This window comes from Prinia subflava, chromosome 19, assembly GCF_021018805.1.
Source record: "Prinia subflava isolate CZ2003 ecotype Zambia chromosome 19, Cam_Psub_1.2, whole genome shotgun sequence".
NCBI classification, from domain to species: Eukaryota; Metazoa; Chordata; class Aves; order Passeriformes; family Cisticolidae; genus Prinia; species Prinia subflava.
Window position 1 is genome coordinate 6330349 of NC_086265.1, and position 14678 is coordinate 6345026.

Here is a 14678-nt window from a genome sequence, read left to right on the forward strand (position 1 = left end):
CCTTTTCAACCAGAGTTACTGAAGAAATGAAACCAAGCTTATTTGAGAAGACTAATTTTCCAGAAAACCTCATTGAAATAATTTAATTGAGTCAATTTACTCCAGTTCTGGTTTTCTTCTCCTGCTCAAGCCTAGTATCACAGCACTGTTCCTATAGCAGCCCAGCCAGGCCTGGTTGTTTTCTTCCCAAGGCTGAGGCTGAACTTCACGGAATGCTTTGCCTGTCTGACATAAGTAGTAATAAGTTGACCTTACTTTTTGGGGTCTCCTTTTACTAAAATCACTTTTGAAGGTTATCATCACCTTTCATATTGAAATCAATTCCCTCAGTTTTTGTGGAGTAGTGTTGCCAGAAGAGAAAGACTGTAATATACAGAGATACTTTTCTTGATGGAGTTTCCTACTATATTTTGAAACATCTCCTGCAGCTTTGGACAATTTAATATGTATATTAAATCCACTTTTGCTTTGAACATCACAGCTGTTGATATTAGCCTTAATAGATGGTATCTGTATGCATAGATGGCAGCAATGTTAAAGCTGTCAATTCTGATTGCCTCCTACATGGTGTTTAAAAGCATCGTGTAAGCTCAGCCTAATTTACTCCGTTTGCTCCAGCTGAACACAGCTCTCTCCTTGCTAAGTGGATGCTTAGTCAATCATCCCTCTGTCCTGCTTGGAGCTACTTCCCTTACAGTGATCCTTTTGCTATGGTCCACTGCACCAGATTGGTAACACTTGATGCATCTGCTGTAGGAGTTCTGAGCTCATCTTCAGTGTATGCATTTCTTTCCCATTACCAAAAAACCCTGTGCCAAATCAATTTTCTATTTGATGCATATTGGATGGCATTTTATAACCGAGAGTCACAGGTCCAAATCATCTTTATGTGAAACTCGAAGCTACAAATCTTATTTTCAAGAGGCACGGAGACTTTCAGCTCTAAGAGGCTCAGAGGCTTTCGGTTCTCTCATGGGCTATTTACTGGATGCTGCTCCTTGAGACCTGTCACCTCATTGTGATCTTCACCACATGCTCCAGGGGAACTTCTGCTCTGCTGCCCAGAGCTCCTCCTGCACTGATTTGGTGACTGCAGGGCTGTTTCTGTCGCATATCCTCACTCCTCTCTCTGGCTGCAATTGCTGCTGTGCAGCAACTCTTCTCCTTCTTAACTGCATTGTTCCAGAGGTGCTGCCAGCATTGCTGATGGCTTTGCCCAGCAGTGGGTCCCTCTTGAACCAGCTGGAATTGCCTCTGCTGGACACAAGAGAAGCTTCTGGCAGCTTCTCACAGAAGATGCCCTGCGGCTGAGGCTTTGCCGCACACCCCAATACGTGCCCCTCTGCTGCCTTGCCTGCCTCTCCAGCCAGCCCAAGGGCTCCTAGGTGCCATCTGCATCTTTGTGCCTGTTGTGGAGGGCAGGTTTTAGCTCGGTGGGCTGGGAGTGCTGTTTCCCCCCCGGCAGCCCGGGTCCCGCTCGGGCGCGCGCTGCCGGAGCAGCTCTGCGCTGACACGGTTTATCACTGACGTATGTCAGACCCAGATCTTCCCAGCTGCCTGCTGCCATCTGCCAAGTGCGGCTGGGGGCATGCAGAGTGCAGTTTGCTATGCAGGCCTGATGGCAGCTGTAAAATCGAGCAGTTTTGCCTGCTTAAGCACCAGCTTTTTTTCCAAAATAAGCATTAGCTCTCGCATGGCAGCGAGGCTCCCGATCCTGAGGGCGCGGGCCGTGGTGGGGAAGCGGTGCCGGCCCTGCTCCGCGGCCGAGGCCACCTGCCAGCCCAGAAGCTGTGAAAAATCATTGCAGCAGCTCCAGAGCTGCAGAAAAGCCAAGCCTGCTGCTCCACATGGTCTCTGTGTGCTGGGCACTGGGGAGAAAGGCTTCTCCAGGCCCCCAGGGCACTGGCCTGCTCTTTGGAGGGCACCTCGCAGGAGCCATGAGGTCAAACAGAGTTCCTGCCCTGTCAGAAGTGGCACCAGCTCTGCAGAAATGTCTCCTAGAGAACTGAAGCTGAGCTCATTGCAGGACGTGTCCCTGGCTGATCACAGCACCAGGAGTTCTTCCAAAAACTGCAAAGGCACCTGCCTGTACCAGAGGAGCTTGGGTTTCATTTGCTCTGGGAAATGGAAGGTGACCCCTCCTATCTGCTTGCAAGCATTAAGATGTAGAGTTAGGTTGTTAGTGAGTACTTAATGTTGTTCAAGTAGCTGAGAAACTATCAGTGGCTTTCGAATATTCTTCCTTTTCACTGATAGTACTTTTTATTACTGGAAGTTGTTGTCTTGCTTTTGCAGCTGACTCAGTCTAAGCACAGAAATCCTTTGCTAGCAACAATTCAAGTTCTGTGCATCCCAGGGAGGGGTAAAAATGAGCCACAGTGTTTCAGAGTGCTTGACTGCAACACAGGTTCTTGATGTAAATTAGCCAAAAGAAACTGGTGAACCAGAATTAGGGGAACCAGTAGTGTGCATAGCAGGTAGATGTGCAAACACTAACCTTCAAAACATCGTGGAACTGAGTGACTGCTAAAAAAAAGGACAATTTTCCTTCAGTATCGTAACGCTGCTGCTGTTTGCTTCTTCATCACAGTAAGTAAAAATGGACATGTCATATTTAAAATGAGTTATGGCCACGATGGCCCATCACAGTATCCACAGCAGCACCACCCAATTAGAAAAACTACTCTGATCCAACCTGATGCTACTGTCATTTTTTAAAATGAGCCCTACTTCAATCATAAAACCCTCAGACCATAACATTGCTTTCTACGCCATATGTCCTTATTTAGAGGGGAGAAAAAATGATTGCACCCTTAATTCAAAGGAAATGTTTCCCTCTGAGCCAGAACTCAATAAAATGTATCAAAAAAAAAATTGTGGAAAAGGGCAAGCAAAGAAAATCAAATTGTAGCGTGTGAAACGATTTAAGGAGGGACCTGGGGAATACATAATCTCCAAACTGCCAAGTTAGAGCAAGTATAAAATATACAAACAAGCCTGATATTTTTCCCAGTTGATCTCATTATGAGGTATGCTTGGGATAGATAAATTTTGTTAGAATGCATTAAGGCTGGATTTTCAAGGAAACAAATCAGAAGTAATGTGTTTAGCTGATTCCACCTTGTTTTGATACGTGGGTCTTTTCAGGTTTAAAGAAGTACATTTTTAAAGCCAAATGGTTTGTTTTGTTTCAAACATTAAAACCAGAGGCAACTGGGTGACTTCTCCCCCCTCATTTTCTGGAAAACAGATGTTTATAATTTCGGTGTGGTCTTTAATCATTGGGGTAGAGCTCTGTGCACTGTGTTTCACTGCCACTTATTGTTGCCTGCCTAAAACACACTTAGCTAGCTTTGAGTGCAGTCCCTTAACAGACTGTTTCATCCACAAATAGTACTTTTTCCAAGTCTCCAATATATTTTAATTAAATTGTCCATTTGTATTTATTAAGGCAGTTTACTGTCTCCTGGTGCAGAAAGCTGCTACTGCTGATAGTCTACCAGAGAAACACGAGCTTAGCTTGGACTTGATAATAAAATGCAAGCATATGTTAGCAAAAAAGTCTCCCAAAATATTGTGTGAGCATCCTTCTCATCCTTTACTGGGAAGGGGACAAGCCATACAATTATTTTTGACATGTTTTTGGAACAGTTGGTGTTATCAATTCTTGTAGCCATAGGAAATCATGATCTTTGTTAGAAGGAAATGTTACCTGCAGGAAATTTTTCTTCAGCACTGTAGAAAGAGTTGAAAAAAGGTCCTTTGGCAGAGCTGATGATAAAGTCATTACCTGCTGATGAGATGTAAAGTGGTGTTCAGCAGCATTAGTTTAGATAGATGAGCATGATAGGGTTGATTCATCCCTGTCTCTGGTGATCTGAAAGCTTGGACCTAAACTCTGGGACTTGGACGCCTCTCAGCTCTACCCACTTATCTCCAAGTGGCTCCTGCCAAAATAGATTTACTATGAAGTCAGTAACATGGAAATCCAAAGGTTGTGTTTGGTCTGTCCTCTCTCTCAAGACAAATGAAAGTGGATCTTCCAGAGCTTTATAAAGGAATTAAACTTTCCTCTCAAAGTTCATGTGTTCCTGAGAGGAGGTGACTTGGCTCCGTGCTGTGTGGAGCTCTTTGCCCTTCTGATCTGGAAGGGCAGCTTTGTTTTCACAGACAGTCCCTGGCTCTGGAGTGCAGCACAAAATATGTGGGTGCCATTCCTGCAAGTGCCTGTCCACTGGCAGAGGTGACAGGATTAGTAGATTAATAGACCCATCTGAGCCACCAGAACAGGCATCTCTGAGATTAATATCTTAATTATGTCTCTCCCTGAGGCTTCTGCTTTCTGTCTTTCCTTCAGAAATGTGCAGAGAGAGGTTGCTGGGAATTTCTTTTCCCACCCTATGTGTATGCAAGACCCGTTTTGTACAACACAGATACAAACCCAAGCAACAGCAAGGGGTCTAAAATGAGACTGCTGCAACTTTAAGAGCCAGGGAAAAAAAAAACTGTTAAGGAAGGAAAATAAAAATCCCACAGCCTGTTGTAGCAGCTGTAGCTTCAGATCGTGTGGAAAATGAAGGCAGATGATTCAATTTGGCCTGTGCCCCGAGTACATTTCCAAATGCTTCTGTGTGTGCGCAAGATAATGAACAAATATATTGAGATGGCACAAGATCAGTCCGAGTTTGCCGCTGCACAGGCCGTGCAGCTCCCAGTAGGAGCACACGAGCTGTGCTGGGTTAATGGGGGTGAGGGTCGGTGAGCCCAGCACCTTTCAGAACAACTTAAGAAAAGAATTTGTCTCCTTTTGCCCCAGGCTCCCCGTGGCACTCAAATGGAGCTTGTGATAAATCGAAGTGTATTTATTAATAATGAGCAGGGGCAGCGTGCCCGTGATGTGAAAATAGGTGCACCAAATAAAAACGTGCTTTCCTCTGACATCAGAAGAGCTTAAGTAAATGGAGAGCAGGCTGATCTATTATGATTAAAAAGTGGGGGCTGAGAGCCAACGTAGTGGTAATGAAAAAGCCCTTTTAGGGAAACAAGGCCCATTCTGCCCATTCATATATCCCTCCACCCCCACCCTGCAGGAAGAAGAAGGGAGGGGGAAGTTGGATGGGAGAGAGATGGAAAGGCAGCAGCATTCCAGGACTGCAGAGCTGGAGTTAACCGGGATGAGTTATGATATTTAATCACGCTACATGATGTCCAACAGCGCAAGGTTCATAATTCCTGGCTCCAAATCTGGCTTGGGACTGTCCATGAGCACCTGCAGAATGCAGATTGATCATGGCCTTACAAACCCTCTGTACCTGCCCCTGGTCCTTCCCTGCCTGCAGCCCTGGCCCGCTCCCGCCGAGCTGGAAATGATCTGTGCCACATTCTCAGACACAAATCTGGGAAAGCTGGGCTGCAGCTACTGCAGAGAGCCAGGATTGCCTGCCACCAGCTTTGCTCTGCGGTGTGTGGTGGCTCTGGGGTGTTATTTATCTTGCAGGAGGCTGCCTTGTTCTGGCTTTTAAGCAGCTTTGGGCTTAATTTAATGCTTTTGGAGAGTTCTCTTAAATTCAACAGTAAAACAGGCTCTGCTGGAGTAAAACTTCAGCACCTATTCAATGTTTCAGTTCGTATGTAAGGACATTAATGTCTTGGTGTCTTAGGGTTTGGAAGAGATAAATTAACAAATAGCTTCTGTTGTCCCCATGTGCCATTTTATTTTCTTCCAGCTTTGCTCTCCAAAGTGACACAGTAGTGAGCCTTTGTCTAAGACAAGATTCCCTCCCACCTCCAGCCCTCTGGAGCAAGGCTGAGGAGCACCTTTCCAAGCCCCTCTCTGCAGGGCTTATTTTGAGACATTTTCTTCTCAGATGGCTCCCAAAGCACTTTGAGCAGACCTGAGGGCAACTCAATCAGCCACACTCGGGTTTGGCCCTCACACTTCCTCCTGCCATTCCCCCGTCTCTGTTCTGGCTCTGTTCTGCTGGCTGGAACCCTCCAGTTTGGACAGTTTGGATTAGTCCTGCCTCAAACAGGGCAAAGCCATCCATAGGTTCGCTTTTGCTGAAGGACCTGGGTGCACTCAGTGGGTGATGCAGAGGGACAGGGACATGCAATGTGTGTCAAAAGGATTTGATTTTGGGTGAGAACAGCCTGGAATGTTGAATTGCACATGTAATTCTGGTTGCTGCAGGACATTGCCACTGTGTGTAAATACCCTGGACAATCAGTATGGGCTGCTCAAGTTTTAGATGGGATATTTGTCTCACCCACCTGAGGTGTTTAAACCCCGTGGCTGGTGTTGCACTGATGCCTCTGGAGGTCCCTGGCAATGTGTTGTATGGGGATTTGGGGGGTTGATTGGTTTGGGGCTGGAGATGACATCCCCAGGCTGGGAGTGGGGCCAGGAGCCCACCTTGCCTCTGGCCCACCTCACCTTTGCAGACTCTGGAACAGTAATGACTTTTTCCAAGTGAGAGGAGTACAAGTTTTTATAGTAAAACTCAATCAGGGAACGTGGTCAGGAGGAATTTCTAGAACTCAAGGAGAAACACCAAGAGAAAATCATTAGAAATCAAGCAGCTGAGCCAGTGGCAACTTTGGGAAAGAAGCTTTTGACCAGTTTGCTAATACCCAGGTCTGCTGAGAGTGTCCTGAAACCAATGCATCCATTTAGCAGAACAACTTGTCCTCCTCCTTGGGTCCTGCATGTGGCTCATTAGGGTAATTACTGATGAATTAAGGCAGCTTGGCTGAGCGCTGGGGCTGCGGGTGTGCGGGCTCCCCTGCTGGCAGGCAGCAGGTGTAAATGAACAAGATCTGTCAAAAAGGCTGATGACCCTCTTAATTCACAGCAGCAAACTGGGGACAGAGGTAGTGCAGCAAGTTTAATAATTGATATTTACTTGGAAAGGTTAATGGCAGCAGTGATGCTTCTAATTTGCTTGCCCGTGCAAGACCTTGTCAGGTCAAATTGTCTCAATTTGTTACTGTGTGTGTAGGTGTAGTTTTCCTTTAATGAAATTTGGAGAAAAGAAACAGGTGGTGTTTGGAGCTGACTGTAACTCAAGAAAAGCAGCAAAAGGATCCAGTCTGGTAACAGGTTGGGTGAGTCTGTGCTAACTTTAAACAGCTGGCAGTTTAGTCCTTTTGAATTAATTCTAGCAACCATTTGCAGTTGGGAAGGTGAAAGGATTTGGAATGGCATAATTTATTTTTCCTTTCATTTGCAGCTGTCTAGGAGTTGTTTAGGTCAGAAGTATAATAATTTTGACAGGCTTTGATGTGTTGCTAGGTGGGAGGGAGAAGGTTATGGATGAGAAGTCAGAAAGCTGCAGAATTCAGTGGGCATTTCTGTACTGTATTAGGGAAATGGTAATTCTGCCCTGTAATAGTTAAGTGGTTCCTATTTCAGGGTGAAACAAAGCACCTGCTGTGTCTGCAAGGATTGAGATTGGCAGGTCAGATACTTTACATCCAGGAGTTTCAGAAGAGCTGGCTGATGACTCGAAACCAGTGGAGCTGGGTTTTGAGTAAGAGCAGAAAGACCCAGATGACAGAAAGAAGCTGGTGTACCAGTGTTATGAAAGGCTGTAATTAATGGGGTATTACCATTTGTCTTATTGGCTTGGCATCAATCCTAGGCAAGATAATGGCATAGCTGAAGTAGTAATTGCCTAATAAAGACCTCAAAAAGAATAAAATAAGTGAATGACAATCATTTGATGTATTTAGGAAAAAAAATCTTACCAAATTTACTTAATTATATGTGGAATTAAAAATTTGATGGCTTATGGCCAATATTGATGTAGGATAGTTAGATTTCCCTTTTCAATGCTGTTGACCTATTTATTAAGGAAACAGACAATATGGATTCAACATCATGAACTTCAAGTGGATTATTTCTTGCCTTGATACATGGTGTGGATAGTTGCAAATGCGAGCTCACTGTTCTTGGGAATGCTTCTAGCAGATCCCAGCAGGGATTACCTCTCATTGCTGTGCTGTGCTTTTGAACATTTTGATGCAGGAGCAAAGATGAAATACTGGTCTTGATACAAGTTTTCAGGTGGGCAGCATGTTTGAAAAGTGGTGGACAAGGAGTGAGACAGGGCACTGCACTGAGACTGGTGGTTGTGTGATGAGGTGGCCACAAAAAAATTTAGATTTGTATCATTTAGATGTGTCTAAAAGCCTTATCCTGCAGAAGAAAGTGTTTTGGTGAGATGTAAGGTGGCAGAAAGGCATACACAGCAAGGACATTAATCAGAAATCTACTGAGCTTGATACTTTTCCTTCTGCTTCTTTTCCTTTTACTTCTGCTACCCAAGCTCATAGAGGGCTGTGCACTCTGGATGAGAACTGGAGCTCATTCTCCATGCAGTCCCCTGAACATTTCAGTAAAATATTGACAGGCTGTGGGGCACTTAGCTGGCAGCAAAGATCCACAGAATGCAGTGATCAGTGCACCCAGCGCTCAGATTGTTGTGCCCACGTGGTGACAGCATGTCCAGTGTGCCCAGTGTGCCCAGTGCCACAGGGGCAGGGCTGCAGGGGTTGCATCAGCACTACCAGCAAACCCTGCTGGCTGCCAGCACCATCGTGGAACAGGACAGCAAGAAACAAAGGGATTTTATTGCCATTAAAAATACCAATTTGTACAAGCCGACATTTTAAATAGTGTAATTTAGATGGAACCAAACTGATATGAATAGAACCTATTAATAAATTAAACACTTCTTTCCACCCGATATTTCACGAGGGAATTAGCAGAATAATTTGTTAGTAAATGAGCCCAGGAATGAAGCTGTGAATGACATCTATACTACCCCTCTCCTCCCCCTGTAACACTCTTTGCAGATGTAAGAGGAAGGTTGCTGTGATTTCAAACATTGGCTCTCTCACTTCTATCCAAACACAAGCACAACTTGAGCTGCAGGGAGTGGGATGGTTTAGCAGTTAAAGCACCAGCCATGGCTGTAAGAGTTAATGCTGCTGTACTTCAAATTCTGTGTGGTGTCTCTGGCAAGTTGAGTCCAGTGTCCCTCAGTTGCCACTGTGACCTCTCAGTGCAGTGTCTGGGGTGGCCCCGGGCACATCCCTGGGCTGGGAGGTGCTGGCCTGGCCGGTGGCTCAGGCAGCAGCAGCAGTGTCCCAGCTGAGGTGTGCTGGGAGCAGAGGGAAGGGGCTTTGTCTGCCCGCTTCCCTCGTGGGCACAACCTCACCTGAGGTTCCAAAGAGTGCCAGAAGCACCTTCCCTGTCACGTCAGTGTGGGCACACCTGGTCAGGCACAACTGCAGAGAAGCCCCGTGCATTCCACCCCTTCCACGGCACTGTGGGCGCAGGAGTGAAACGCTGACTGAACCGCCATCGGCAACCTCGGGAACAGGTGGCAGAGCAGTGCTTGAAAATCTCCTTTTTCCCCCCTCCTTCTTCTCCCTCTAGATGAAGGTCCCTACAAGCAGAAGTGGCAGAAATAGCGAGGAAGACAGCATCAGGGAGGCCACAAGCTCTCAGCGGAGCAGCTCAAGGGACCGTCTCAGTGATGTAAGTACCGTTCAGGAGAAAGCGTCGCTTCGCTGCGGCAATTCCCGCTGCTGACATGGCTTTTCATAAATCTTGCTGAACAAATGTTGGCATCCAGAGGTCACTGTGTAATAACTTTTTTTTTTATGTCATGATTGAGTGTTACGGCATAAGTGGTTGAGCTGCCTTGCAAACACTATAATCATGGTGCAAATAATATGATAAGCGAAAGATCAGAGATGGGAAAACAAAATGGAATTGTTATTCCTTGGGGAAAAATGGCTTGATGTTTTGTTTTGTTCTTTCAAAGAAGTTGTGTTAAAAAGCTTTTTGCAGCATCTGTGGGTTTAACTGCTGCACGTAGTTTGGGTGCAAAGTTAGTTCATCTAATTTTATGCTTCCTGCCGCCAAGATATGAGAGGGTTTTGGGGGAAAGCTGTCTTTCTCTCAGGAAATTCAATGGTACATTGAGTGAAATGTTATGATAAAACAAAAGCAAACGGTGCCTTGGTGTGTAAACACACAAATGGGCTTTTGAGTCACCAAGAAATCAATGGCAGTGCTGGGATAATTTTATATGAAGGCTTTTTGTGTTAGCAATTAGCATTTCGCCTTCATTAAAACATGATTTTTTACTAATTAGGACCTTTCCCGTTAGGAGAGATTTAAATGAAGAACAATAATCAAACGCTGGCACGAGCATGTCTGAAATATTAAATTTGCCATTTCAATGGCAAGCCACAGAAATCCCAGAGTGAGTGGTTTTCATGTTGAGTTCTATTAATGTAAAATATGCTTCATAACTAAAACCTGTCACAGAAAACGGCTCACACCAGCTAAATTCAATTGGACAGTTAATTTAGCTTTAAAATTGAAAACACTACCTCCGCTTCAGGATGCAAAAGGAAGAGGGGGGGAAAGCCTTTGATAAGTGTAATGTATTTGCTATTAAGGCTTTCAGAGCCCGTTCTACAGGAGAAAAAGGGGAAAAAATGGCTCCCACAAATGTGTTTAAAAGCTGAAAGTATTTATTAAAAATGTCAGCAGAAAAGTGCTTTTGGCAGATTAAAGCGGGATTCAGCTTGACAGCTCTGACAGGGAAATGTGACGGGGGAAAATTCTCTCTACATGTTTGGAGTGTGAATGGGGCGCTGTAAACAGCCGACGCAGTGGGAGGAAGAGAAAAATAACGTGTCCTGTGATCTGCTTCCAGCATTGCCAGCCCACGCGGGGCTGGGGGGGCTCAGGGACAGATCCCCTTGCTGTGGGACACCTTTGGCTGTGTTGTTAGTCAGTAATGATGGTAATTTTGGACACACGTGCTTAGATGTATTTCCCTGCTTCCCCTCCCCTCGGCCGCTCTGGCAGGAGTGCCTGGGAGCTGCAGAGTGCCGTGGGGCTGCAGGAAAGGAGTAACATATTCCAGCTTAGCCATTAGCTTAGGTCAAAGCGTTAAGTGGTCTTGGAGACTTTTCTTGTTAAGCCAATGCACTTCCAGTGTTTCTCCTCCTTTCGCTTTGCCCCCAAAGTTGCAGGCTGAGCCTGTAGGAATCGACTCTGAGTGCCTAATTCCTGCAAAATCTTCAAAGCCTGTTCAGCAGCCGGTGAAATTCAGTGGGAAATAGGCACTCTGTTCTTTTTTAGTCAGCAGAGATGTTTGGGCAGTGCCTGGAGGGCGGGGCACACTTCAGAGCTTTGCTGAAGCTGCTCTCGTGACCTGGCGACCCAAAGCAAATGAGATTTTTTCAAATTAGTAATTAAACAGTTTGAAAAGTAAGGTTCACGAATCACTGAATGCTCTTCGTTCATTATTTGATGAGTGCAATTTAGCTTTAATTACATATAACGCTGCCTCGTGCACTGCTACATGTTCTGTAGCCTATTTAGCAACTGTCTGAAAGTCTTGGGAAGTCCCACGGGTGCAATCAGATGGTTTTCTCCATTTCTGTGCAAAGGGAGAGGAGGCAGACTGGATCTCTTACTACAGAGAGGGAGCAGGGAAAGGGAGAGGAGACAACAACATGCTCCTGAGTGTTGATTCCTGCAGGATTTTCTGCCCAGCCATGCCTGGCCCCTGCTGGCTCTGGAGCTGTGTGTCCCAGCAGGCTGTTGAAATAGCTGCTGTCCCACTGGAGTGGCACAGCTCCTTTCATGTCCTCAGGATCAGGGCCACAGGGCAGCCAGGATGTCCTGGGAAGGCAGGGATTGTGTTTCCTCGAGGCTGGTGGTCACAAACCGAGGCTGCAGCCCCTGCAGAGGGATGCTCTGCAGCAGGAGGCACCTGGGCTGTTTCTCACTCTCCTGCTGTTCCTCGGTGCATTTGGCCTTCAGGACTGCTTTTTGTGCTGCCTTTCCCTCCCATGCCTTTCCCCATTAAGTGGGGTGAACAATGGAGTAAATGAGGCAGGAGGTGACAGGTCTGGCTGCTGTAGGGTAGCACACAGCAGGTGTGGTGGGAAATGTGCCTGTCAAAGTGTTGGCTGTAGCAGTGCCATCTCAGGAGCACTAAATCCTCCCTCCAGCTTCATTGGTCCCCATGTCAGAGGTGCTATTCTGAACAGCTCAGCCCCTCCGTGCCATTTGTTTCATTTGAGGTGACTTGTTCAATGGGATGCCAGCAAGTTGTTCTTTATTTACATTAATGCATGTCATTAGTCTCTAATGGACCGTGAAGTCAAGAGGTGGCCTGGTCTGTCGTGAAATAATTGCACTCTAAAGAAAACTGAGGCAAATGATTGATTGTGTTGTGCACACACGCACACAAACAGCCACTGGTTCGTCCACCATGAAACCCAGAGCATTTTGCTCCTTCCTTGCCACAAATGAAAATTCTGTGAGGAGAGAATGATACAATTTCATAGTGAGACAGTAATTGTCTGGCTTGTATAGTAAGTCTTTCCAGACATTACACCGAGTGCCATTTATTATGGGTCATTGGGGGGAAAAAATGCTTATTATGATCTAGTGAAATCATCTCTGGCTGCAGAGGTTTGATTTGTTGAGGCTCTTCTTTGGGATGATGAAACTTCAGAGCAGAAAAACAGTCAAGTTTTAGCCCAACTAAAACTGTGGTGCAGAGAGGAGATGGGAATCTGCCACTTGTTTATGTTCCCAGTGTTGGTGTAAAATTCCCTTAAAAGCTACTACAGAGCTGACATCCATATTACACATGTACTCTCAGGTCTTCTACAACCAAAACAGAGTCAACAGCCTTTTACCAAAATAGGATTTTCCTCTGCTGCCTTTCAGTGTGAGGTAATTGGAAGTTGCCAGAGAATTAAGAGCCAGATAAGCCATATTGCTATTTTGTTGTGTTGACCCAAGTAAAAGTGGAAAGCTTGGGCATTTTGTTTTGGTTTTCCCCATGTTCCATAATTGTCCTAATCTTTTCTGATGTCCTGAACAGTCCAAAAATCCACACAGAGCCTTGTATAATGGCTTGAAAAAAGGGTTTTTATCTTTTTCTTGACCCATCAGCTTAAGAACTGCCTGCTTTTTAATGGATTTTCTCCCTCACTAAATTGAATGGATCGTCCCTCATTATCATTTAAATAGAAGCCTCACTCCCTGTGAACATGGAAAATTTGAATGTGGTAGTAGAGCTGTGATAATTTGAAATATTCGGAAGGTGGGGGCAAGGAGGGGGAACAGGCGGCAGAGTGCAGAATTGCTGAATGTAATTGTCATGGATTCTCAATTTTGTTGCCACAAGATGGGAAAATAGACTAATAATTGTCTTCCAACCCTAGTAGAATAGTTGCCCTAGTTAGCTGAAGCTAACACTCTAATTGTCATGGGGGCACAGAGATGAATGAGGATGTATGCTGGGCACAGCCAGGGCTAAATTGAGTGATATACTAAGGCAAAGAGCAAATTGGCAATTATTGGCCCAGCTGAAAAGGTTGGCAGGTGTGCTGCTTTCTCAGGAGCCCTTAGGGGGAAATTGGAAATATAAAATATCGACCATAAATACTCGCTGATTAGGAAATATGTTGCAAGAGGTGCTGGCCACTTAAGAGTCAAAACTCTCCTTTTCAAGGGATTGGCTTCAGCTGTGCATAAAACCAGCAAGTGCTGCTGCTAAGTTGTTGAGAGCCTTTTCCTCTCATCCCCCAGGCTATCTTCTCTAATTTTTCATCATCCTATCCTCATATGTTTGTTTGTTTTTCTTTAAACATAATAAACGAAAAGCAGTCTTCTAGGAAATGCAAAGACTTTCCTCTCTCTAAATGTTCTTTGATAAGTGTTTAGCATATTGTATAGGCTAGATATAAAATTCTCTCTCTGGTAGATGAATACAAAATAACTCCTGTGATTTCTAATTCAGGCAGTTCACTGTGATCTGCTTTTCTTTGTGTGCCATCACAGGCACTGTCTCCCCCTTCCCTCCCACTTCCCATACCATGCTTCCCCTCCTGGGGCACAGGGATTAGAGCAGCAGCAAGGTACAAAGCTGGACGTCCCTCATGTGTGCCTCAGGCTGAAGTACCTTGCCAGAAGCACAGTCAGATGAGCCTCTGAAGTGAGAATTGGACCACAGACACACCACATCTTCATATTTATCCATACTGCAAACTTTGGTGCATGTGGGATGCCTGGTCTTGGCTCTGGCAGGGTGGCAGTGAGACCTCAGTGCCATGGTCAGGGGTGTTACAGAGCACACTGAAGGAGCTTTTGGAAGGCCTGGAGTAGTAACTTGTGGGCTGTAGACTCTTTGTGGCATGTACTGTTCATTTTTCCTCATGTGTGACACACTGGGATCTGATCTGCAGTTTGAAGAGCAGAGTATGATCATCCTAGTCAAAAAGAGTAGCAACAGGATTGTTTTAAGAGTCTTTCCACAAACCATGACTCTTGGGAAACTGGTTTGAATATACATGGAAGGATCATGAAACCTTGCAAATCCCATTCTTCTGGAGGCAAAAATTCCCACCCCTTCAGCATCCTGTCTGCTTTTATCTGCACCCCACAAAACACCAAATACTTGCATGGAAACTGCTTCAGCAGAAATTGAGTCCTAATGACTGACATGAAGTTTCAGTGAGGGATAGTTAGGAAGAAAGAAAGTCTGGAGGAGTTTAGTGAAGCTGGCAGAGGTGATGGTTTGAACAGGAGCAGTGCTCATGTAGGTTCTGTGCATTTCTGTGAGGTCTTT

The 14678-nt window shown here is 45.4% G+C and overlaps 1 protein-coding gene across 20 annotated transcripts in view; it reads left to right on the forward strand.

Moving 5' to 3' along the window:
* FBRSL1 (fibrosin like 1) overlaps positions 1 to 14678 on the forward strand; it is a 499827-nt gene that overhangs the window by 208980 nt on the left and 276169 nt on the right. For 16 of the 20 annotated variants that reach the window (XM_063415667.1, XM_063415668.1, XM_063415674.1 and 13 more), the window contains exon 3: positions 9443 to 9544. The exons of the other annotated variants lie outside the window; for them this stretch is intronic. In XM_063415667.1, coding sequence (XP_063271737.1) covers positions 9443 to 9544 — 102 coding nt within the window. The remainder of the gene's footprint in view (positions 1 to 9442; positions 9545 to 14678) is intronic. 20 annotated transcript variants of the gene reach the window in all.